Source organism: Falco rusticolus, chromosome 2 (genome assembly GCF_015220075.1).
Source record: "Falco rusticolus isolate bFalRus1 chromosome 2, bFalRus1.pri, whole genome shotgun sequence".
Classification (NCBI taxonomy): domain Eukaryota; kingdom Metazoa; phylum Chordata; class Aves; order Falconiformes; family Falconidae; genus Falco; species Falco rusticolus.
The window spans coordinates 96025756-96048959 of record NC_051188.1 but is presented as its reverse complement, the minus strand read 5'-3'; the positions used below and the strand labels follow the sequence as shown (position 1 = coordinate 96048959).

The window sequence follows — 23204 nt, the reverse complement described above, 5'->3', positions numbered from 1 at the left end:
TTATTAGGAAAAGAATGAGGGACTAAGCAGGAGATGTTTGCCCTTGCACAAATTGTGTTGCATCAGCATCTGGAAAAGTAGTGGAAAGGACAGCAAGGATGTCTAAGACACAGAACAACGAAGGGGGAAAATACGTGTGTCAGTTACTCAGAAAGATTCAACAGCTTCCAATAAGATTCAATATCAATTCAACAGTTTCAATAAGCTCTGCCAGAGTATCAAAATCTCTTAGGTGCTCAGGTGTTCAAGTGACTGTGACTTGCATTTGTTACTAATTCTGCATGTAATGGTATTGCAGTGTTTTCTTTTGAATTGGTAGTGTCGGACTCATTTGAGGAGATGTGGATGTCTACCTGACATCTTTGTAAACAGAAACTAGCACTTCTGGGAAACAATCTCTTTGTAATGTAAATATCTAAAATAGATCTGATAAATTACATCTGTATAGAGTTTACTGCCTCTCATCAGCAATGAAAGGAGTCTAGTTTTTAGTGGCCAGAGTCTAGTGCAGGTTTCTCATGCCGGGTGAGATAACTCGCATCATGAATGCTCATACTTTTGCCATCATTGGAGTGGATTGCTGCAGTACACGTGGCTAAAATTCATGTTTGGATGAGATTAATTTGCCCTTAACTTGTATGTATTGCATTCAAATACATATAACTGAGTTATATGTGTAAGGGTCCAGTTCTGCCAGTAGAACTGGAAGCATGTCTTCAAGCATCTCCAAGAGGGCAAGTTAGCTTCTCCTGAAATAAATTTTGGAGATTATTTCAGATGCTGAAGTAAGGTGACATAAATAAATGCAAAATAAAGAGAAAGAGATACTTGTAGTGCTTAGTGCTAGGACTTAAGATGGGAATGCTGTAGTACTTGGTTCGAAAGTGCTGTAGCTAGGTTTTACTTACTAAAATTGGGGTTTGCATAATCTGGTATCACATCTCTGTTTTCAGATGTGTAGTTAGTACCTGAAGTGAACTGTAAGGCTGATCATCATTCAGCTAGCTGCAATTTCCAGGTATTGGTACGCTACCTAGTTTAAACTTTGTTTGTTTTCTCAGTCTTCCATGTCCCTGCGGTCTCTAGCACATTTTTCTCTCCCTGGACGTGTTGTGTAGCACGTATTTTTGGGGTAGATTCAGGCTGAGATTGTAATTACCCTACATACTTGTGGTCTGGCCTGGTATTATCCATCACGATACTGTCATGTGCTGGGCATTGACAACATACTCAAGAAGCTATTTTTTATGTGATATAACTAGCATGTTGGGTAGTTTTCTTGTAGTATAAGGAAAACTTGCCAATGCTTTCAGCACAAGAGTTCCCAGAAGTTTGTTTATGTAGCAGGGAGGGCTGCCTTATGCAGGCAAGCAGTCTGAACGGCATGTTCTTCACAGGTCCTTCTTCACTGTCTGGGAAGTATAGGGTGAAACAAATGATCTGCAAAATATCACAGCGTTACAAAATAATAGCATGGTCTTAATCCTTTCACCTCATTTCAGGTTTCCATTCCGGTTCTTGGTCATGGTATACAAGACACTGAATTCAAGCTCCACTTGCAACTTCAGCCCCCTGGTGTCAGCCACAGCATCCCACCTTCAGACTGTCATTTCCCTTGGTAAATGTAGGAGCGTGCTCTCATCTGGCAAAGTATTGCTAGTTCAATTGGCACTCCTCTTACCTGCTGCTTTTTAAATCTCCTCAATCTTGCAGCAGCTTATTTGTGCTCAGCAGCACGGTGAGGGACACCTGCTCTGCATTTGGTTTCCTTCCCCAGGCTGCAGCTCCCTTGCTTGATTCTCTTTCAGACAAACATGTCACGGTGCTTGGAGATTACTTGATTTCCGCACTTAAAAAGGCTTCTATAGCATTATAATGGTGACCTGCTGGTTGCCTGCAAGATAATGCTTTTCTCAGCTGCTTGTGCTAAGCACATTGTGTCGTCCAGAAAGTCCTACCCAGTGGAGTGCAAAGAGCAGACACTGACAAAGCCGAGTATTCACACTTGTTATATCCTTACAGTCCTCACCGGGGAAAAATATTACATGGAGAGCATTCAAGTAAAACTGTTGAAAATGGAGAGAAGGAGAAAAAAAGGCAGCCAATAAAGGGGGACTGAGCAGAGCAGCAGGGTGCGTGGGCTGTTGTTTAAAAGCTTATCTGCCACATTTTTGCCTGTTCCAATTACAAAACTGGGAGATTTCCTCACAGATTCAAAGATCCAAATTCTTTACTTGTGAAGTCTGTGTTTCCATACCTGATGGAGGAAAGTGGGTAGCAGTTGTTAGTACCGTGCTAGCCTCACCAGTGATCTGCAAAAGTTATCTTGTGTCAGTCAAGACTCTCCTGGGTCAGTTCTATAAACCCCCTGAAGTCTGTGTCTGTCCCCATTTTTTTTTATGTGTTTTCCTATGGTTTTTTTTTTTCTTGTATCGCCCTGTTAGCTGGGGGTTTTTTGTTTTTGTTTTTGTTTTTATTTTTGTTTTTGTTTTGGCTTGCTATTTCAGGTTACAAACCCTAGGAACTCTCTGGAAGACCCTGTTTCCCAGGCACCGATTTTAGGGTGGGTGGGATCAATGACTCTTTAGAGCAACACTTTGTTAAGTGATGTAGAAGCACAGGGCTGCTTCCTCCAGCCATCCTGGCCCAGGACCCTCCTGCCCACCTGCTGGAGCACAGCCCATGGACCCGAGGTCTCTGCCCATGTTGGGGGACACGACTGCCACTTTCTCATGTACAAGTTCAACCACTAGCAAAGCTGACCATGTATCCCAGAGGCACACACACAATGAACAGCTCTTCAGTTAGTATGAGTGATGAAGTTTTGTTTCTTGTCATGGCCTCCATGTTTGCTTTGTCAAGTCTATGTCTCGGTGTGTTTTGTTCCCAGTTCCCCCACTGTCTCCCGTAGTTTCCCAATTGACAAGATCCCCAATCAGACAACCTCACTGGAACAGACGCTCTTACACTACCCTCATCAGTGAGTGTGACTGACCAGGTTTGGTTCCCATTCCCATCTCCCTTATCATCTGCATCAGGTTTGTGTCCCTCTATGTTCTTGTTCAGGCTTCCTCCTTTGCTTATTATCCCTTGTGGCATTGAAAAAGGTCCTTGACCAAATATCTTTAAAGGAAGCAGGCACTCTCCTGCCACACACCTTTGCACACACCTTCCTCTGTCTTTAGAAGCAGCCTAGGTCGTTCTTACCGTTCAGGCACCAAACATTTGGATGGCTGAAGTTAAGTTGGATTAATCCAACCCTGTGTGCTTAAACCACTTCATTTAATAGATTCTCATGCTGTTAAAGGCTTCTCTCACCAGGAATGAGGTCAGCCATTTCTGGAGCTTGTCATATTAGTGACTACTTTGGGACCTGACCTTTAAAGGAGATAACAGTCATTTTTCCACCTAGCCAGATGTTGCTAAACTCTCTGTGGGAAAGAGAGGTACAGTCGTTATGAATTAAATTCTTCGTGCTTTGCTTATGTGGATTGCATGAAGGAGATATTGTTTCCAGGACCTCAGAGCAATGGGCATGGATGTGACTCTGCTCTTGTATCTGTAGTTTGTAAACCCGGAAACCATGTCCCCCAAAACTTCTGGGCTGAAAATGTCCACTTAGCCTGTGTGCCATACTCTAGAGTGTGTATTATTTCACAGCCTAGTTTGATCTCCTCTTTAACTATCAAATGCCTCTGGTAACTGCTTGTTTTAGTTTGGGGATAGGCATCTTCATATTTCCTCTTGCGCTTTAGCAGGACATGTGATGTCGGTTTGTCCCCCTGCTTTCTTACAAGCAAATTTGGAAAGTTTGTATATGGGACAGAGGGTGACCACTGAATTTCTCCCAGGAACAGTTCTGCTCCTAGCCTTGAGAAACAAACCTAAGGAAGATACTGCATTTCTAGACCTCATGCAAAGCAGACATACCGTGATCTTGAGCTTTGCCTTCTGAACAGTGGAAGGAAAGTGAAGCAATGCAGGGAGCTTTGAGCATGCAAAACCAGACAACACTACAGAGATATGACTGATGGTGTCATGTAAAATCTGCATTTCCTGATGAATTGTAAATTCTAGTGAGTTATCTTTTGTTTTCTGAGCTAGTGACCTGGCCTACTCCATGGTCTCCCTGCAGGCAGGGCACTTCTGCCATGGGATCAGGATGCATCATTGCAGAAGAAGACCTGAACCATCTTCGGTTTTGCGGCTGTTTTCAAGAAAGCTGGTACTTCTGCACATGGGCACTGTGGTTTTTGTATGTGTGTTTTAGGATTTCCTAAGCTGTTGAAGTAGTATTCAGCAAAATACTTTTTCTAGTGGCAATGCACAGATTTCAGTAAGTCCTCAGCAGGACTGCTGACTCACGCTCTCTTGAGTTTGTGGTTTGTGGAGGAAAACTTGATTCTGAAATGTCTGGCAAAGCTGCATGAATTTATTGACATACTTATTTTCCCTCTACACACAGACCCTAATATGGTCAATGCAGGAGACATGAATGGTTCTGGCAACCTGATGGATTTTCTGGATGAGCCTTTCCCTGATGTTGGAACTTACGAAGATTTCCACACCATCGACTGGCTGCGGGAGAAATCACGTGACACCGACCGCCACAGAAAGGTAAAGGTGTCTGGCCTTGATGCTTCACAGCCCCTGGGTTACAGCCGTCCTGGTGGTGAGAGAAACAAGCGGTTTTCTGAAGTTATTGCTTCCTACCTTGTTGTATGACTTGAGGAGGACTTCTAAAAATCTGGATGTGGTTTGTCTTGAGTTTGTAAATATGAAAGGACTTCCAGCAACTTAGTCAGCAGAACATCCCTCAAAAATGATTGGGACTGGGGGCAGCAGAGAAATTGTATACACCTTCTAGGAGGTTAAATATTTTTTGTTTTAAACATTATACACTAAAACTCTATCAGCCTGAATCAGCAACATGTCTATATATATCTGTTTAATTTCAGATTACAAGCAAAAGTAAGGAATCCATATGGGAGTTCATCAAGAGTCTTCTGGATGCCTGGTCAGGATGGGTTGTAATGCTTCTCATAGGACTACTGGCAGGTATGTGTGCGTTAGCGTTACAGTTATGCCTGAAACCATCTCACCTAAGTTTGCTGCAGTACCATCAGCTTCTCTTTTTACTTCATTGCCTCTCCACTGATGTTTCAAGCTAAAAAGACAGCTATGCATCCATGTAGTTATAATTCTTAAGAAAAATATCCTCTTGCAAAGTCTCCTGCTGAGTGCTGACCTAGAAAAAGTGTTATTTGCAAGTAGAGGGATTTTTTATTGCTTTTGGAAATATGCATCTGAGCGCTTTACACTTGATGGGCTACTTTGACTTTCTGAATCTTTGATCCACAGAAGTCAATTTTATTGGTAGGATTTTCTTTCTTGTCTTCACTTTAATTCTGCAAGTAGATATGATGATGAAGGGAAAATGTTGGCTGTAGACATTCAAAGGAGAGCTTTGTAAATTGCTATATTCACTGGGTTATCTTCTTTATATATGCATGAAGGGAAAACAGTTTCAGACAGAGTTTCAGATCTGCTTCCAGGACAGACAGACATTACATATTTAACAGCCTGCTCAAACTCAGATGGCAAATCCATTAATTTCCTGAATTGCTCCTGTTTTGTGCTCATTTTAGCACATCTTCCAACTTGGAAAGCTGCACTTGTCTTACCAAGTTGAAACAGCTGCCATTTTTAATGCCTTTTCAGTGATGTCAGGGTGCTCTTGTATCATGCTGCTTGGTAAAAGCGTGATGTGAAGTTTCACAGTTTCCAAGTGGTATGAATTTCCTGCTTACCAACCATCAAGTTAATATGTCTATTACAGTTGTTCAGGAGTCTCAGAAGTACTGGGGAAGTTCTTGAGAAAACGTTGCTGAAGTTACATTTTTGGCCAATTATGTTATTTTGTAGAGATACGCTTGTTTCCACAAAAGCTTTGATGGGAGGGCAAGATGGGAAGAGAGTCTGATGGCCTGTGTGTACTACCAGGGCTGCAAAACACTGCCTGAAGGCCAGGGGTTGCCATCTGGGATGGAGAATTCTGTTTGCAAATAAAGTTAGAGCAAGCCCTTCAGGGCTCTAGCAACCTCCCACAAGCAGGTCAGTAATCCCCACACTCACACAGAGAATGTGGTGCACACTCACACGGTCCCGTTTTAGTAAAAATATCCCAGAATGTTTGTTTTGGTTTCAGTTTGCAATGAAACCTCCTGCTGAAATCCTCAAAGCTGTTGGAAGCCAGAGTTGCTGACCTCTGATAAGCTCTAATGCTGCCAGGTCCAGCTTGGGAACGGAGGTCAGGGGAAGCTGCAGCTGAGATGCGTGACCTTGTGCAACCTTTTCAGTGACAAGGGTGAAGAGCAACGTGGTTTACCTCAAAGAGTCTAATCAAATTCGCCTCTTTTTAAATTGGAACAAGGACTTGTGAATCACGTGCTTGTGATCTGGGCTGAGCCCTGTAGATGTTTTCTGCCTGCGATCGAAATGACACGTGGTCTGTGCCTTCAGTGTTTCTGGGAGAGGGAAAAGATGGAGAGCCACCATCTCCCCCTCAGTGAGGGGTCAACATCCCTTTGATGAGTTGGGGGGGTTATTGATGAGTGGATGAGCTTTCTTAGCCAGGTCTGGGAAGAAAGGAGGTGAAGTTGATGGTGCAATCAAGAGGCACTTTGTGTCGTTTCCCTCTCTGCTTGAAATATTGCCTGCTCATGGCCAACAACAAGGTGATGTGGCCAAAAGGAGCAATCTTTGCCCTCCAGTGTCCCTGTCATTGGGCCCTGTTGCCTTGTGCATGTGTAGCTGTGTAGGAAAGTGAATCTGAGAACTGACTTGGTGGAAAAAATGGGTTTTGGCCAGATTAATTTTCAGCTGATCGTTGTTCTCAGCAGGGCTGGTCACCACAGAGCCACAAGCAATCAAAATATTGCTGATGGGAAGGAGCTGATGGGGGGAAGGAGAAGACTGTCCCATTTAGCAGTATGATTTGTCATTTTTGGAGTGTTGTCAAACCTGCCTCCTTCGTTAGTCCCAGAAAAGCGTAGGTGGGAAAGGGACCCCTGGAGGAGGTCTGCTCTGGCTTCTTGCACACAGCAGGGTCAGCTTCAGAGTTAGAGCTGTATGCCTTGAGTAACATCAAAGTATATTAAGAATGTAGCAGCAACCATTTGGGATCAGACCAAAAATTCACAAGTGCACACATAAATTAGCCTGAGTGGAGCCCCTTGCTGCCACCACAGTCCACCACAGCTGGTTCCCAGGCTGCTTCAGGGATGTGTACCCACAGGACCTTCAACCCTCTCAGGTGCTATATGGAAGGAGAAGATGGTGTATGATACTGTCAAGTGGCTGGAATAGAACTAAGGAGCTTCTGGAAATGGGTTCTTGGGAGCCATATCCTGCTCATTTTGGGAAGGGGGCAGGAAAGGTAACACCCACAAGTGCTGTTAGATGTGGAGATCAGGTGAAAACTGCTGGTACAATGTTCCAGAAAAGATACTGAGCACTGCCGGGGCCTGTCTCGGTCAGAAAGTTTGCACAGTTTCTGGAGAAATATAAAGCAATCTATGGGGAAATGAGCTTAAAAATGTTTAGGTATGGGTGCTGAATTTTTAGGCACTTATTTTTAAGGAATTCTGAGTTTTTACTGTTCCATCTTGCCTGCAGACCAGCGGCCACCCCTCAATCTAACCATTATTACTAGCCAACTGAAAGTATATGCTATTTATAGAACAGCAGAAGAGTCTGTGTTTTGTAAAGCTATGTGACAAAAAGTGCTATCATAGTAAAGCTGAAAAGCTCTGGTACTGGAGCTGGATATGCAAAAATCCCCTTTGCAATTCAGCGCCGAGCCGCTTGGGTGATGCTGTTTTCTGGCACAGGTGCATCAGGAAAACTGTTTTCAAAGAAATTTTTTAGCATTCTCATTAGGGCATTGTAAAACATGAGTATTAGCTATCACTATCCAAAGGAAAAGGAGACATGTAAAAGTCGAATGTCTAAACTGAAATTCAGCATTCCCTGGCTTTGGAGTGTTTCATTATTTTTCATTCTGGGCAGGAGGTTACGTAGAAAGGGAACAAGTTCAGTTCCTTTGATGGGAGAAGTAAGGAGATAAACTTATGCTCTATTACAGTCTAGACAGCCATGGTAAGCACAAGAAATTAAAGACTTGACTTTCTGAGATGCTGAATAGTCTGCAACTTCCGTTAATTTCACTTGAAGTTGAAAAGATTCAGAACTTGGAAAACTTCTAACCCTGCTCATGTGTCTTGTGAAGCATTCACTGTTGCACTATTATCCTGCAAGTGTTGATCTTGCCCTCTCATGGTTTTCTTCTGTGTGAAGTAAGTGTAGTAAATTGCATGTAGCATTTTCCTCCTTATGTGGGTCCCAAAGCATTTGGAGAAAGGGATTAGATCAGCTGCATAATTAAGCACATTTTCCTACAGGTACTGGGGTGCATGTGAGCTTGTTATATTAGAGAACTGCATGTTTGTTCCTCACTCTCTTTAACTGTATTGGGGAAAACCGTTCAAAAGCCTGCCTTCCTTTGCACCTTCTGCTAGGCAACATTAATACTCAATTGCCTGGTTAAGTGTGATGTGAGCTTTGAAGATTGGGGTAATTATTGAGGTCCATCAAGAGATGTAAGAGGCACAGCATTTGGTGCTTGTGTCCAAGGGATGAGAATTCTTCGTATGGTTTCTTAAACTTTCAGAAAATTGGAGAATTTAGAGTTTACTGCAAAACTCAGTAAGCTACACATGCTGACGTTACTAGTAGTACAGTGATTTATGATCATCTGAATATGGTTCATTGTTTCGATAGAAACTTGGGAAAATGGAAGAGGCTAAGCAAGAGAAAGGCAAGGTCTTCATGATAGAAAATAATTGGAACAGACGTCATTACTCCCTTCTGCAGCCCTTCTTTTTGTGATCTTGTCTAGTATATCTGTATAGTTCTTCAGGTTATTCCTATACAACAAAAATTCTTCACTGCTACTCTAGTCACATTGCTTGTCAGTGTGGGGATGAGTATCCTTCTTGAAGGGGTGAGAAGATATATTTATGTGTAAGGCTGTGTGAACCCTGGTGGTTCTTTCCTGTTCTATGGAATAAAAAACATGTTACATGTGCCTGAATCATTTGAAATGAGCTTTTTTTTCTCTTTCACAGAAATCAAAAGCAGAAAACTTTAGGTCAAGGTCGAATAAACTGGCTCTTGAAGCCACCTGTGGGCCCCAGCTGCTAGTGGGAAGGGGACCAGTCCCCACCCCTGCTACATGTAATTGCGTTCTTAGCAGGAGCCACAAAGCTAAAAGTTTTGGGAACATAAACCCAAACCATTTTGCATTTTCCAAAGCCTTTTTTCCCCCAGTGTGTTAATTCTGCTGAAATGCACTGATAAATTCTGTTTAAATCCATTACTGGTTTCCTGAAATTCTATTAATGATTACTCGTAAAAATAACGTTGACTTCTCCTTTCCACTGTGTACGAGAGGGGTTTGGAAAACACTAAAGTGACTCTTTAATGCTTTCCAGAAAGGATGGAGACGGGGACCGACCGCAGCCCTGCCGTGCTGTGCTGTGGCTGCTCCCAGCCTCCCCCTCCCAGCTGGCACCTGCTCTGGGGGTGCTGCTGCTGGGCAGGCTGTTACTGCTGCCAGGCAAATGCCCTTGAAAAGCAGGATTTTCTTTTTTTGTGCCTGGCCACAGCAAGATTACCTGTGTCTGTGTTCGGTGGCCACCGGGTGTCACTGTAGCTCTGTGTATTTACTGGAGAAAAATTGAAGTAAGGGTAGGTTTGGTACAGAAAGGATTTGAAGGATAATTTTCTGCTGCATGTTTGGATTGCTAATGAGGGTGCACATCGAGAGCCCGATTCTCCTCAGTGATTAAGTCAGAATCTGGCATCCGTATTGTTTCTGTACCGAAATCGTTCTTCTAAAAGGTTGTTGTGTTGGGACCAGTAAGGCTGTAGGAAAACACATGTTTCCTTCTCCTCCCCTGCCCCAAAATACACAGCGTGGTCTGAGACCTGCAGCTTAGTATGTGCGCAGAGACCCCGCATGATGTCCTCTTTACCTCAGTCAAATGGTGCACCTGCCTGGGACAGGCTGCAGGGTCAGGCCCTACGTCAGTTATGCCTTCCCTAGTCAGCGATCAGTCAGTGTGAGAATTGCAATATTTAAAATGAAAGCTGATGAGAGGCCATTAAAGCTTAAACAACAAGCTGGTGTGCCTGTTTCTTTGCGAACTCGTGATTGCCCCCAGTTCTTTGGTGTATTCATGCTTGCATTGCAGCTGCTTCCCCAGATCATGTGGTTTTTTGTGGGTTTTTTTGCTGTTGCTATAATTGGATATATTTTCCTTGCAACTTGATATTTTTTAATGCCACGGTTTCTCTTTCTGCATTTCTTTTCCCAGGCACGTTAGCTGGAGTGATAGATTTAGCTGTGGATTGGATGACAGACCTGAAGGAGGGTGTCTGCCTGTCTGCCTTCTGGTACAGCCACGAGCAGTGCTGCTGGACATCTAATGAAACTACATTCGATGACAGGGACAAATGTCCCCAGTGGCAGAAATGGTCTGAACTTCTTGTAGGCCAGTCTGAGGTACGGGAGACCTGATTAGGTTGGGGTCACAGCAGGCCAGGCAATGCCTTTTTTTCATACTTGCTGATGCTCCCTCCAGAGAGTATCTCTGAAAGAGAAAGTAATGAACTGAATGTGCTGCAAAAAAAGACATTTCCACAAGCAATACCTGCTTAACTTGGAAGAGGTCCTATTGTTTCGGTGTCATGTGTGATGGAAATTGGAAAACTGCAAGAATGCTTTCTCTTTTTAGCAGTATTAAACTAAAAGTGTTTCATAACACTCATAACATATTCACCAGGGAACCTGAGCTGCTATCAATTTTTTTTTTCCTTTAAACAAAGTTTTATGGGGCAAAAGAGATGATGCCTAACAAATACATTTAAGAGGAAATTTGGGGGATTGCAGATGGTTTTTGTGTATTCAAATGCTGTGAGTAGTAGTGGAAGCTGCATAAGAACTGCTTGTTACACCCTTGCAATCAGTTTCTTTATCAAATACTAAAACATTTAGCTAGCGCCGAAGGCTGGGGAAATAATGGGCTCCCTGGGAGACAGCCAAAGTGAACAATTTGCAGGGGGAGAGGGCAGGAAGGGAAAAAGCTGATCTGGACTGACATGAAATTTGTATTTTAAGACTGGGGTTTTCTCTATACCTTTTGCTCAAAGTTGTAGTAATTTTAAATACAAAGGATGCTATTTCAAAGCAGAACAGGTAAAAGTTTCATTTTGAAGATAATCAAAACAATTCTTTCTATATTCCTTTTAGCAGGTGACACTTTCATAAAAAAAATACAAAAAAGACATTTTATTTTCAACCTAAGCTATTCAATGTCTTGAATAATATTGATCCCTTCATAACTCACATTTTGGTCAGATTTATTGTCTTGGATCCCCCCTCCTCCCCGTTTCTGCAGGTGACTTGAATATGACAAAAATTGAATACGACATGGAGGTGGGATGAACGTGGCTTGGAAGAGAACTGGCTTACCTGATAATGCAGTTTGGTCAATAATAGGGGAAGAAAATATATACTTCTATGGGATAAATCATCTCCAGTCAGGCAGTTAAAAAATGGGTGACTCAGACTGTCTTGGCTCTTCCCCCAGCATGGAGGTTGTCTGATCCTGCAGAAAGTGTTTGAGGGCACCTTCGTCACTGTACAAGTTTGTCATTCACATTCCCTTCAATGCTGCTTTAGGTTTACAGTACAATTACTACTAGATGAGAGTGTCTGTGAATATGTATAGCCCAATTTTCCATAGTTCTAATTAACCGTAATGAAAGTAGTGAGGTTCTCACTGTTCCTGAATATTGCCACCGTTTAATTGCAGGCAAAAATCTCTGCACATTTGCCAGTCCACAGTGCCAAGCTTCCTTTTTGCCAGAGGTTTGCACAGTTTGCACTGGTCTTCAAGATGGTTTAGGCAGTTGTCTCTTTGTAACAGTGAAGAATATTACCCTGGTATAAAGTTGCAGGACTGAGGATGATGTTGTAATTTAAGAGAACAAAAAAAATGCGGGAGGGGAAAGATGAGGAGACTGTTAAAATTGTTATGGGACTTGAAAATCCTGCGCATGTGTTTGACATGCTGTTTCTCTGAAAGGCTCAAATATATAAATGGAGCACATCCTTCAGAAAATTTATTGCTTTCACCTGCTACTTGAAATCAGTAGTCATGACTGTTGTATGCCGTGGCTTGTAAGAAAGGCATCAGCTAGGTGGGCACTGTGAAACTTTACTCACTTTGTATTCAAGATGGGCTTCTCACCCGCTAGTGTACTGTCACAGCAGGGGAAAAAGGGTTCATCTTGGCTTAGTTTTAGGCTCTTTCTCTAAACAAATGGGCCTTTAAGACCTGTGGGTTTCGGGCTGCCACAGACCGATGAATGCTGTAAATATTAATAATATACTGTTACGCTGAAATCCCAGGCAAAGCCCAACAAAAATGTGAATATGGAAAGTAAAAATTCTGTTTGGTACCAAAAAGTTTAAGAAATGGGCAAGTCTTGCATGATTTCTGTAGCTGCAGAAACTCTAGGAGGGAACAGAATACACTGAATTTGACTGGGTTTCAGGATAATTTTCCTTTTTTAATTTTTTTTTTTTTTACGTTGCTTCACTTTGTGCCCGACATTTCCATAACAGCCCTATAAAACAGCAGGGTACAGAAGGACTAATTTGGAGCACATTTTAGGCAAAAAGTATTTGAAACAATTTTCCTAAAGGTACTCTGGTCAGACACGTCTTCTTTTTTATGAATGACTATGACTCTTTCTCATCATAGCCAACTATATTTGACATTTTGGGGACTGTGATTTAGATCATTTCTTCCTTGTGGTTTTGCTGATTTAAGGCTGTGATAAACCCTGTACATGTCTTCTCACTGAGAATTGTGATGTTTCCTATGGCATTTCTTGAAAAATGTTTTCATTCTAGTTCTCCTATGAAATAAGCCCAAAGCAGAGTCCTGATATAAATTATTATGGAAAACGTAATAGCGTTATCAGACACGTACCAGGCTATGTTTTCTTCCCTAATCACTGGTTTTGTAGCCCAATTATATCCTTCATCCCTCGGGTCCTGAACTGCTTTCAAAGAACAGGTGAGGAGCTTTTTTTGATGTGAGGGAGTTTCAAAACCTCAAATTCACTGGAGGACTGGATGTGTTAAAGCACAGCAGATGCCATCCACTTCAGCTAGATCTCTAGCCAGTAGCTAGTGACTTGCACCTTCCCTATTCTGCAGATCCAGCTTGGTCCCAACCTCAACTTCACTAGAGGTGAGGGCCCTTTTTCTGGTGCCTTACACCTATTCAAATTAGAGGAACGGACCCCATGTTTTCTGTAGCTTGTGACACTGGATCCAGCAATGGACTGGATTCCCATCCCTGGGCTTTTGGATCTCCTGTCATGAAGCTAAGACCTGCAAGACAGGGAAGTCCCTCTATACTTGGAACGCACTTTCCAATTTTGCAGCCTTGAATCTGTCAGTCTTGAGGGCCTTGAGGAGGCGCATTTCTGTAAGGTCCACAGGAGGGACTCTGCAAATTGTGAGATTCCCAGTCAGTCAGAATAGAGCTCTGGGCCTCTGGAGAAAACAAGCATTGGATAGCATCCTGAGGGATGTGGTTTATTTCTGTATTCTGACTTTGTGAGGGTCGTTTTTGTGTTCCATTTGTACCTAAACTGGACTGACACCAGATCTGAAACACTGCTCAACCTTGCAAACTAAAATACAAAATTTCGCTCAGTTCCCTTACTTGCTTCATTACTGTTATTGCCCTGGTGAGTCCTTTGAGCCACTAGTGGAAAAGGCCTTAGCGGGATCGTCTCTGCTGATGAGCCTTTTTGGTCTCTGTTTCCAGCATACATGCATAAGGCTTTTACTGATCCTAATTACAGAATCACAGAATGGTTGGGGTTGGAAAGGACCTTTGGAGATCATCTAGTCCAACTCCCTGATAAAGCAGGTTCGCCAAGAACAGGTTGCACAGGAATGCGTCCAGGTGGGTTTTTCTTTCTCCAGAGAAGCAGACTCCACAGCCTCTCTGGGCAGCCTGTTCCAGGGCTTGTCACCCTCAAATTAAAGAAGTTTCCCCTCATATTCAGGTGGAACTGCCTGTGCTGCAGTTTGTGCCCATTGTGCCTTGTCCTGTCACTGGGAACCACTGAAAAGAACCTGGCCCCATCCTCTTGACACTCACCCTTCAGATATTTATATGCATTGATAAGATCCCCTCTCGGTCTTCTCCAGGCTAAACAGGCCCAGCTCTCTCAGCCTTCCCTCATCAGAGAGATGCTCCAGTCCCCTCATCATCTTCATAGCCCTCCCTGCTGGACCCTCTCCAGCAGTTCCCAGTCTCTCTTGAACTGGGGAGCCGCACTGGACGCAGCACTCCAGATGTGACCTCACGAGGGCAGAGTAGACGGGGAAAGTCACCTCCCTTGACCTGCTGGCCACACTTGTCATAATGCACCCCAGGATCCCGTTGGCCTTCTTGGCCACCAGGGCACACTGCTGGCTCATGGTCAACTTGCTGTCCACCAGGACTCCCAGGTCCTTCTCTGCAGAGCTGCTTTCGAGCAGTTCAGGCCCCAGCCTGTACTGGTGCATGGGGTTGTTCCTCCCTAGGTGAGAGCCTTACACTTACCTTTGTTGGACTTCATTAGGTTCCCCCCTACCCAACTCTCCAGCCTGTCCAGGTCTCACTGAGTGGCAGCGCAGCCTTCTGGTGTACCAGCCGCTCCTCCTAGTTTTGTATCATCAACAGCCTCGCTGAGGGTACTCTCGGTCCCTTCATCCAGGTTGTTGATGAGTAAGTTGGACAGGACTGGACCCAGTACTGACCCCTGGGGAACACCGCTGGCTATGGGCCTCCAGATGGACTCTACACCATCGATCACAACCCACGCTGTGATCATGTAATGAATGAGAAATGAGCCATTTGCTATACTGAGTTACTAACTACTTCACTTCCCAAAGGCTTTCTTATTACTAATCATTAGAAACTGCTGCAATTGGACCTGCAGAATGCCAGATATCTGGAAAATGTAACAATGAAAGTTGTCCCAAGGGGTAAGACTGAACTGGCCATATAGACTCTGGTGGGGTCCTGCCACAGTGCTGTAGGTGTATGTGTGATTGCAGTAATGAGCTGACATAGTTTTCACATGACTTCTGACATGTGAAAGAAGAAGTAGTAAAAAGAAACAAAGTTAATTTGACTCCAGTGAATTTAGAAGCAAAACTACAGCTTTCATTCAATGTTGTAAGGCCAAATTGTTGTAATGGCATTGGTCTTCTTTGGAGTTACTCCAGGTTCACACTGACAGGAGAATTTTGCCCTGGGGCAGAGTTTTCTCTGGAGGAAGAGTAAATATTGTCATAGCTGTTTGTAATTGAAAGCACTAGGAGAAGACATTCATGAGACTGTCTTCAGCTGTAGCAACAAAGATCTGTGGTTACTACAGATGGATGTCAATCACTGTAAGTGTGGGATCCATGACTGCTTAGTCTCAGGGCATTGGCAGATGGCATAGTAGTGCTCTTCGGCTGTTATCAGCAAAGCTAGCTGCTAACTTCAGCAAGCACAAGAGGACCCTAACAGACTGCCCTTCTTCCAAATATATCTGTAAGGATAAGGGCAGTGATTCTTTTACTGTCTTTTCAATTGGACAGAGACTTGGAAAATGAGGCTGGCAAGCATCTGTGCTGTTAAAGGTTGATTCCTTGCAGGTTTGCAAAGAGGGATGCTTCTTAGCTCTAGTTTTTTTTTATGACTGGGAAATGGGCTCGGCCTGCTCTGTTAGCTGAAGACACAGTACAACTGATTAATGCCTGGTTTCCTACTTGATTTATCATAATGTTGATATCCAGGCTGCTGTTCTGCAGAGCAGATATAGGGGCCCTGATGTTCTTGAGCAGCTGGGATTGCATCCGGTAGGGAGAGTTCACTTAGAGGTGAAGGATTCATACCAATTCATACACTGAGGTTCATCTTGTTTTTTATTCTGTAGTGTCATGTTGCTAGAGGAGATTGCCTGAAGGCTTAAGCTCCTTATATCAATTTGATACCTCTGACTAGATTCTCCATTGTCTGTATGGGTGGGGTTTTTGAAATTAATCTAAAAATTATGCTTGTGAAGAGGGAGAGATATCTAAGGCAGACTTTAACAACAGTTTTGACTTGACCATTGGACGCACGTAGAAAGCCTGAAGGTCTTATATTATTATATTATTATTTATATTATATTTATATAATATAAATATGTACTTCTTATTATATTATATTGACTATGCTTTCACTATGGCACTGCACAGTCAATGGTTGCTAATGATCATTAGCATTTCCATTCTGTTAGTAAAGTAAAGCTATTCAGTTTGAAGGTAAGTTTCATTATTGACTGGAATGCTTCTAAAATATCAGGGCAAAAATGACCGAGATGTGTCTGTGTGCAATCTGTCAAGCTGTTGTGTTTTCAAATGATTTTCAACTCTATCATAGATAGCATCATATAGAAGAAAAAAAATTATTTATGGTGTTACCCTTCCCGTTTGTGAACTGAGCTGGCTACTGATATACACAGGGATGTCATTTGAAAAGATCAGCATCTGCATGGATAGCTGATCTTTGAATACCAGCCCTCAGAAAAAGATGTATCAGGGTCTTGTTCCCTGTCACCCACCATGGAATGAACATAGCAGATTCCTTCATTAAGGTGCTTTTGTATCACCAGTTACTTTTGCCCTTATGACAGGTTTGTTTGATGTTTTGGAACTTTTTGTGGTTGGCTTAATTTTTTAGCATTTGAAGGATGTTCTTTTTAAGGTGTTTGGGTTCCTTGCAAACAGACTATATGGATTAGGTTAGGTATATATTAGTATGCTACTTCTTTCCATGAGTAATAAAATTGTTGGAGTATAAAAAGTCATGTGTCCTTCCTGAGAAAAAGCAGCAACTAGCATGTAAATGAAAAGACCAAGCTCAATGCCATCACGATCCCTAGTAGAAATGTGAGATTTACCAACCTGCATTTGTCTAACAATGTTTGTTACTATTATTTTTCTAGGGTGCAAGTGCTTACATTCTAAACTATTTTCTATACATTATGTGGGCTCTATGTTTTGCTTTCCTGGCAGTCTCCCTGGTCAGAGTGTTTGCTCCCTATGCCTGTGGCTCTGGAATCCCAGAGGTGAGTTTCCCTTTGTGGGTGAATATCCAAATACCAAACAAACCAAATAAATGATAATTTGTTGTCTTTTCCCACTCCTGAACTGTACTACGTGATAGCATAGGAACGAGGAGCTTGTCTTTCCATCTCATTTGCTTCATTCCTTTGTATACTTGCCTTTATGGTGTCCATCCAAATTTTACATAGTAGAAAATGTTCAAATGGCATTGTGACAGGTTAATGTACATACTGCTTCAATGCCAGAGCTTGAATTAAAAATTAACGGCTCCCAGTCATTACTTCATGGACTCCAACTTTTTGTGGCTGAGACACATACCTACTAGAAGATTATATAGAATTTTCCTTGGATGAAATTACTTTGTTCAGTTACGGAATCAGTCTTTTTCTACACTAGGCTTTAAACAAAACCAAAATAAAATTAAGAGGGAGGGCTACAAAGCCAAGGTTTCCTAAGCTACTGAAGATATGAGAAGCCCATCATTTGGGATACCTGAAAAGTGCCTGGTGTTCATCTTCTGCAAATTGTGTCCTTGTACACAATATCATGCTGGTGTGAGAGCATTATGGCAGCCAAGATATCTACTTGGTTTTCAATGTTTTACATTTTCAGCATCAGTCTATGTTTAAGCTGTTACAATAAGGAACTCTGTAATTCAAACAGCATAGCTACTCAAAATTTTTGAAATCAGGGCAGCCTTTTGTTAAAAGTGCTGTAGAACCATTGGGATTATTACTTAGGAATCTGGCAGACAGAATCAACAGCCCAAATGTTAGAAATCTTGGCATACTTTTTTTTCTTCATCTCTAGTTGAAGCGTCCAAATGTTTCATAGCCAATTACAAAAAAAACCCTCACCCCCCCACAAATAATTTGAAATATTTAAATAATTTCCATGTTTCAAAGTAGTCACATTTGTGTTACATGTTTGATATGTCTGTAAGTGTTTTTAAAGTTTTGATAGTTACCTGTAAATCTAATATCCAAGTGGTAAACACCTCATGAGGTGATGCTCAGCTCCAGCCCATTTCCCAAATCTCACCCTGAAACCCATGTGTAATGCATGTGCATTGTGTCTATTCTAGCCACTCACATGCAAAGTTAAGAGGAAAAGTGTTAAAGTAAGATCTCTTGGACTTTCTCATTTCATAATACTTGCATGCTTTTATGGCATGGCCATTCCAAACATTTATAACTTTTTTTTTCCTTGTTTCAACTGGGGAAAGTCTGTGGTTGTTTATTTGCTTTTTTTCTGCTTCGTTAAAGTTGAGTCTAGTTTAACTCTGATCCTGTAAGCCAAGGAGATATGTAAGAGTTTCATATTTCTATTGATCTCTGTGAGAGTCCTTGCTGATGCAGGGGACCACCCATCACAACAGTAAAAGTGTGGTCTTCTTAACCCCTGCTCATATATATCCCTGTGGGAAAGTCACCCTACCTGTGGTTTCTTTCTTTCCATCACTGTCTCTTTTCAAGCAGTCTGCAATTTTTTTTAACTCCATCTGTGAGTTCAGAGTAGAAAAGGTCTCTTCAGCTCTTCAACACGTTCTTCCTGCTTTCCAGATAAAAACCATCTTGAGCGGGTTCATTATTAGGGGCTACCTGGGCAAGTGGACACTTTTAATCAAAACAGTCACCTTGGTTCTGGTGGTATCTTCAGGCCTCAGCCTCGGGAAAGAGGGGCCATTAGTCCATGTGGCCTGTTGCTGCGGGAACTTCTTCAGCAGCCTTTTCTCAAAGTACAGCAAGAATGAAGGGAAGAGAAGAGAGGTGAGGTTGGATCACTTAATTTCTAATTTCCCTGTCTGAATGCTCAGTGTTTCCAAGGACTCATGCCTCGTACATAAATGTTTGCTTTGTAGGTGCTTTCGGCTGCAGCTGCTGCAGGAGTTTCTGTTGCCTTTGGGGCTCCGATTGGAGGTGTGCTTTTCAGTCTTGAAGAGGTGAGACCTGGCAGTTTGCTTGCTTTAATAAATATATTTTCATCTGATACCTTTTTTTCTATGATTCCTCTTTATTTTTCAAATATTTATATGCTTGTTTTTCTTCTAAAGCAAAAATAATCTTTGATTTCTAGTAAAAACAAATACCCAGATATTTTAGCTTAATTTGAGTAGGAGAACAGCACTGGCAAATAAATGAATTTTTTCAAATTGGAAATGTGTCCCTGTGCTAAGGCTTCTCCAGCTTTCAGAGTGCTGCCACATGGGCAGAGCTGTTGAGCACCCACCTTACCATCTCTACCCAGCAATTTTGGCTTTACATTTATCAGTTTTTAACTGATTGCTACTTCCTATCTGAAATCTGAAAATGTCTTTTCTAATACTTTTGTCAACATGTTCTGGCTGTGGTAAGGACTAGTGCTCCCAGTAAAGTGAGACATAGTCACAGGTGAAACACACGGTGATGGCAATTAAAGCAAATTCCCTCTGTCACACTCAGTGAAATGTTTATAGTCTCTGCTTGGTTTTAGGTCAGCTACTACTTTCCTCTGAAAACCCTCTGGAGGTCATTTTTTGCTGCTCTTGTGGCTGCCTTCACACTGAGGTCCATCAATCCTTTTGGAAACAGCCGACTGGTGCTGTTCTACGTGGAGTACCACACCCCCTGGTACATGGCCGAGCTCTTCCCCTTCATCCTGCTCGGTGTCTTCGGTGGCCTCTGGGGGACCCTTTTTATCCGATGCAACATCGCTTGGTGCAGGAGACGAAAAACCACCAGACTTGGGAAATACCCAGTCCTGGAGGTCATAGTGATAACGGCTATCACCGCCATCATCGCCTACCCTAACCCCTACACCCGGAGGAGCACCAGCGAGCTGATCTCAGAGCTCTTCAATGACTGTGGTGCCCTGGAGTCCTCACAGCTCTGCGACTATGTCAATGACCCAAACATGACTCGGCCGGTGGATGACATTCCCGACAGACCTGCTGGCCCTGGAGTCTACACGGCCATGTGGCAACTCGCCTTGGCTTTGGTGTTTAAAATTGTCATCACAATATTCACTTTCGGCATGAAGGTAAATCAGGGACAGGCGCAGAAGCTGTCACGAGCACAAGGCACAGATGAGTTGCTGTCAGCAGCTATGGTTCATCTGGCAGGGTTTGTGTGCTTCTGACCTACACTCACCCATGTGGGCATCATTGAGATGCCTGCCACTTCACCTGCCTGCCAGCACCTTGCTCTGCTGGCCCCTGTTGCAGGAGAGGGATGCTCTTTCACCTCTAGTTATCTGTGATTTCACTGAGTGAAAAAGAATTTTGGGTGGGAATTTAAATCCACTTTTGCCAATAAGCAAATTCAAGATGATTCCCACTGCAGCTGTCTTTCAGCTCTCTCAGGGATATGGGCTATTTACATTGTTGTTTGTGTTGTTGAATTAATACCTTAATGTGCCTCAAGGTAGCTATGCTCAGGGAAGTAATAGCTTCACATTTACTGATTTGCACGGTTAAAAACTCACAAAAATATAAGTTGCTGAAAAGTTCTGTTTTTGAATCTTTTGAAGCACCATTTTAAGGAAAAAAGAGGGAATGAGAGAGGACTGATAGGTGCATGATTTGATTATTCTGGATTTGCAACTTTTTCATTCCCGTCCTCCTCCTCTCCATAAATGAGTGGTGAAAGGTCCAACAACAATTTATCCAAGCTTTCCATATATACAAAGATGTTTGTGGTGAGTTCTATATATCTGTGATTGCTAGAGCCCATATAAAGCACATATCTGTCTGTCTACATCTCAAATTATCGGAGCATTTAGTTCTAGATCTGATTGGAGCAGATGATGATACGTTTTTTTTTTTGTTATACCATATTTTATGTTTTATACCACACTCAAAGCTAAAGCATCTCATCTTCCCCTTAAACACTGCTCTTGAGCTGAGGATCCATCTTTTATAAGGCCTTGTACCCAAAATACAGTAGGAAGTTGTTGGAGTTTTGTTTTCTTTTCTTTTTTCTCCATCTGATGACAAGACCTATTGAATGGTAGAAGGTCCGTCAGGACCAGTGACTAAGTCCTGCTGATTTCCTGAGCAGGGAGAACAAGTGGGAGTTTAAGAGCAATTAGATGTTGCAGGTGTAATATTTCTGGAAGAGGACTTTAAATGAGATGGCCTTCACTGCAGAAACGGATTTATGGCTGGCAGCCAGTTGTTAGGCTTGTTCATTTGTTTAAAAACTTCTGAGTTTGGTTCTTTATTTGATATGTGGTTCTTTATTTACTCTATATGTTTAAAATTTGTTAGAAGTAATTGACAGTTTCAACCATTCTGTGAAAGAACAGACAAAACAGCTTTACCCACCAATTCCAGAAAACTCAATCCAACTGTATCAGCAAAATCATATGGTGGGGGAGACAGCACTTGCTGTTGTCAGCCCTAACACCTCCAGGCCATGCTGAGGCTGCTAGTTTAGTTCTCTAGAAGCTCAAGGTGTATTTTCAGAATTAAAAAGATATTACAACGCTTCTCTAAAAACAACAAAAACTCCAAGCAAGCCCATGCCACACATCTGAGTTGTCTTCCCCACCAGGAAATTTTTCTCAACTTGCAAGTGCACTTGACATCTAAAAGGAAATGCACTTAGCCAAGGCAAAGTGAATTTTAATTTTCTGGTGGTTTTTTTTTTAATTATTTTCAATTTAATACTGTTTTTTAAGGACTTGTGACTTGTTTGTATAGCAGATAACAAGATAACGATTCATAGAGCTTCCTGGAAAATATATAGCAAACTGAGATGGACAAATAGCTGCCTCTGAGCAGTCAGCCTCCTTTCTCTGAATTTTTATTTTGCATTTGACATTTAATTTAAAATCTGGCCTGATTTATCCTGAAAGAGTAGCAATAAAACTATAAAGTACTGCATGTGATAGAGGGTGAAATCAAGATGTCATTTTCAGTGAAGCGTATTCTCAGGCCCATGATGGAACCATCAGCAGCTCCTGAATTCCTGCTGAGAAAGCAATAAAGGCAAAACCAGGAACATCTTGACTTTAAAAGCAGACAAGTATTCAGAAACAACATTTATCTATCAAATTCAGTGTGATGCAGCAGGTAGGTTTCAAAATTACTTAAAAACCCCACATTAACATTTTATAAAGCTGTTAATACACAGGTAGCCACACAAACTCAGTCACTGCAGAAACCTGTCTCACACCATGGGGAACACAACTGTAGGCTGCCATAAGGCTGTGGCCTTCTGAGCTAGCATCTAATAAGGAAACTGGGTTCTCTTGCTGCCAATAATAGATTGTTTGATGACTAATTTCATTATTAGTAATTTTTTGTCAAGGTGTTCATGTATCTATGTTTTATTCCAGATCCCTTCAGGCCTTTTCATTCCCAGCATGGCTGTTGGAGCCATGGCTGGCAGGATGGTTGGGATTGGAGTAGAGCAGCTGGCGTATCACCATCATGACTGGATCATCTTCAGGAACTGGTGCAGGCCTGGTGCAGACTGTGTCACACCGGGTCTTTATGCTATGGTGGGAGCAGCAGCTTGTTTGGGTACAGTACCTGCTGATCATTGGTTTGTGCATGAATAACAGCGATGTTTGGGAGCTACAAACTGGTTATGAGGGCTTTGTGTCTGTGTTAGATGCTATACTAGAATTTCTGGATGTAATAGGAATTGAAATCCAGATGTGGTGGGCTGAATCATGGGCAACTTCCTCTAATGGTCTCTCCAGTGATCTGGATCAGACAGTCAACAGCGAGGCTTGCAGTCACCAACTGTAATCTTGTAATCCGTGTAATCTGTTGAAAAGCACATAGAAGGAAAGAAAGAATTAAGGTTAGGCTACAGCTTTCCAGGGAGGAGTCTTTTTGCTTGTTTTTTTCCTTTTCAATGTAATGAATCCACTGTAGCTGGACTAAAGCTACTTCCTTGTTAAGACTGTGGTCTCT

At 42.4% G+C, this 23204-nt stretch overlaps 1 protein-coding gene across 6 annotated transcripts in view; it reads left to right on the top strand.

Moving 5' to 3' along the window:
* CLCN4 (chloride voltage-gated channel 4) overlaps positions 1-23204 on the top strand; it is a 45197-nt gene that overhangs the window by 7908 nt on the left and 14085 nt on the right. For 5 of the 6 annotated variants that reach the window (XM_037377483.1, XM_037377481.1, XM_037377485.1 and 2 more), the window contains 8 exons: positions 4466-4617; positions 4959-5058; positions 10440-10627; positions 17179-17301; positions 18862-19068; positions 19161-19241; positions 19772-20317; positions 22619-22805. In XM_037377483.1, the coding sequence (XP_037233380.1) occupies positions 4474-4617; positions 4959-5058; positions 10440-10627; positions 17179-17301; positions 18862-19068; positions 19161-19241; positions 19772-20317; positions 22619-22805 (1576 nt within the window). In that variant the 5' untranslated portion in view covers positions 4466-4473. Of the gene's footprint in view, positions 1-2890; positions 2981-4465; positions 4618-4958; positions 5059-10439; positions 10628-17178; positions 17302-18861; positions 19069-19160; positions 19242-19771; positions 20318-22618; positions 22806-23204 lie in introns of all 6 variants that reach the window. The other variant, XM_037377484.1, reaches the window with a different exon arrangement.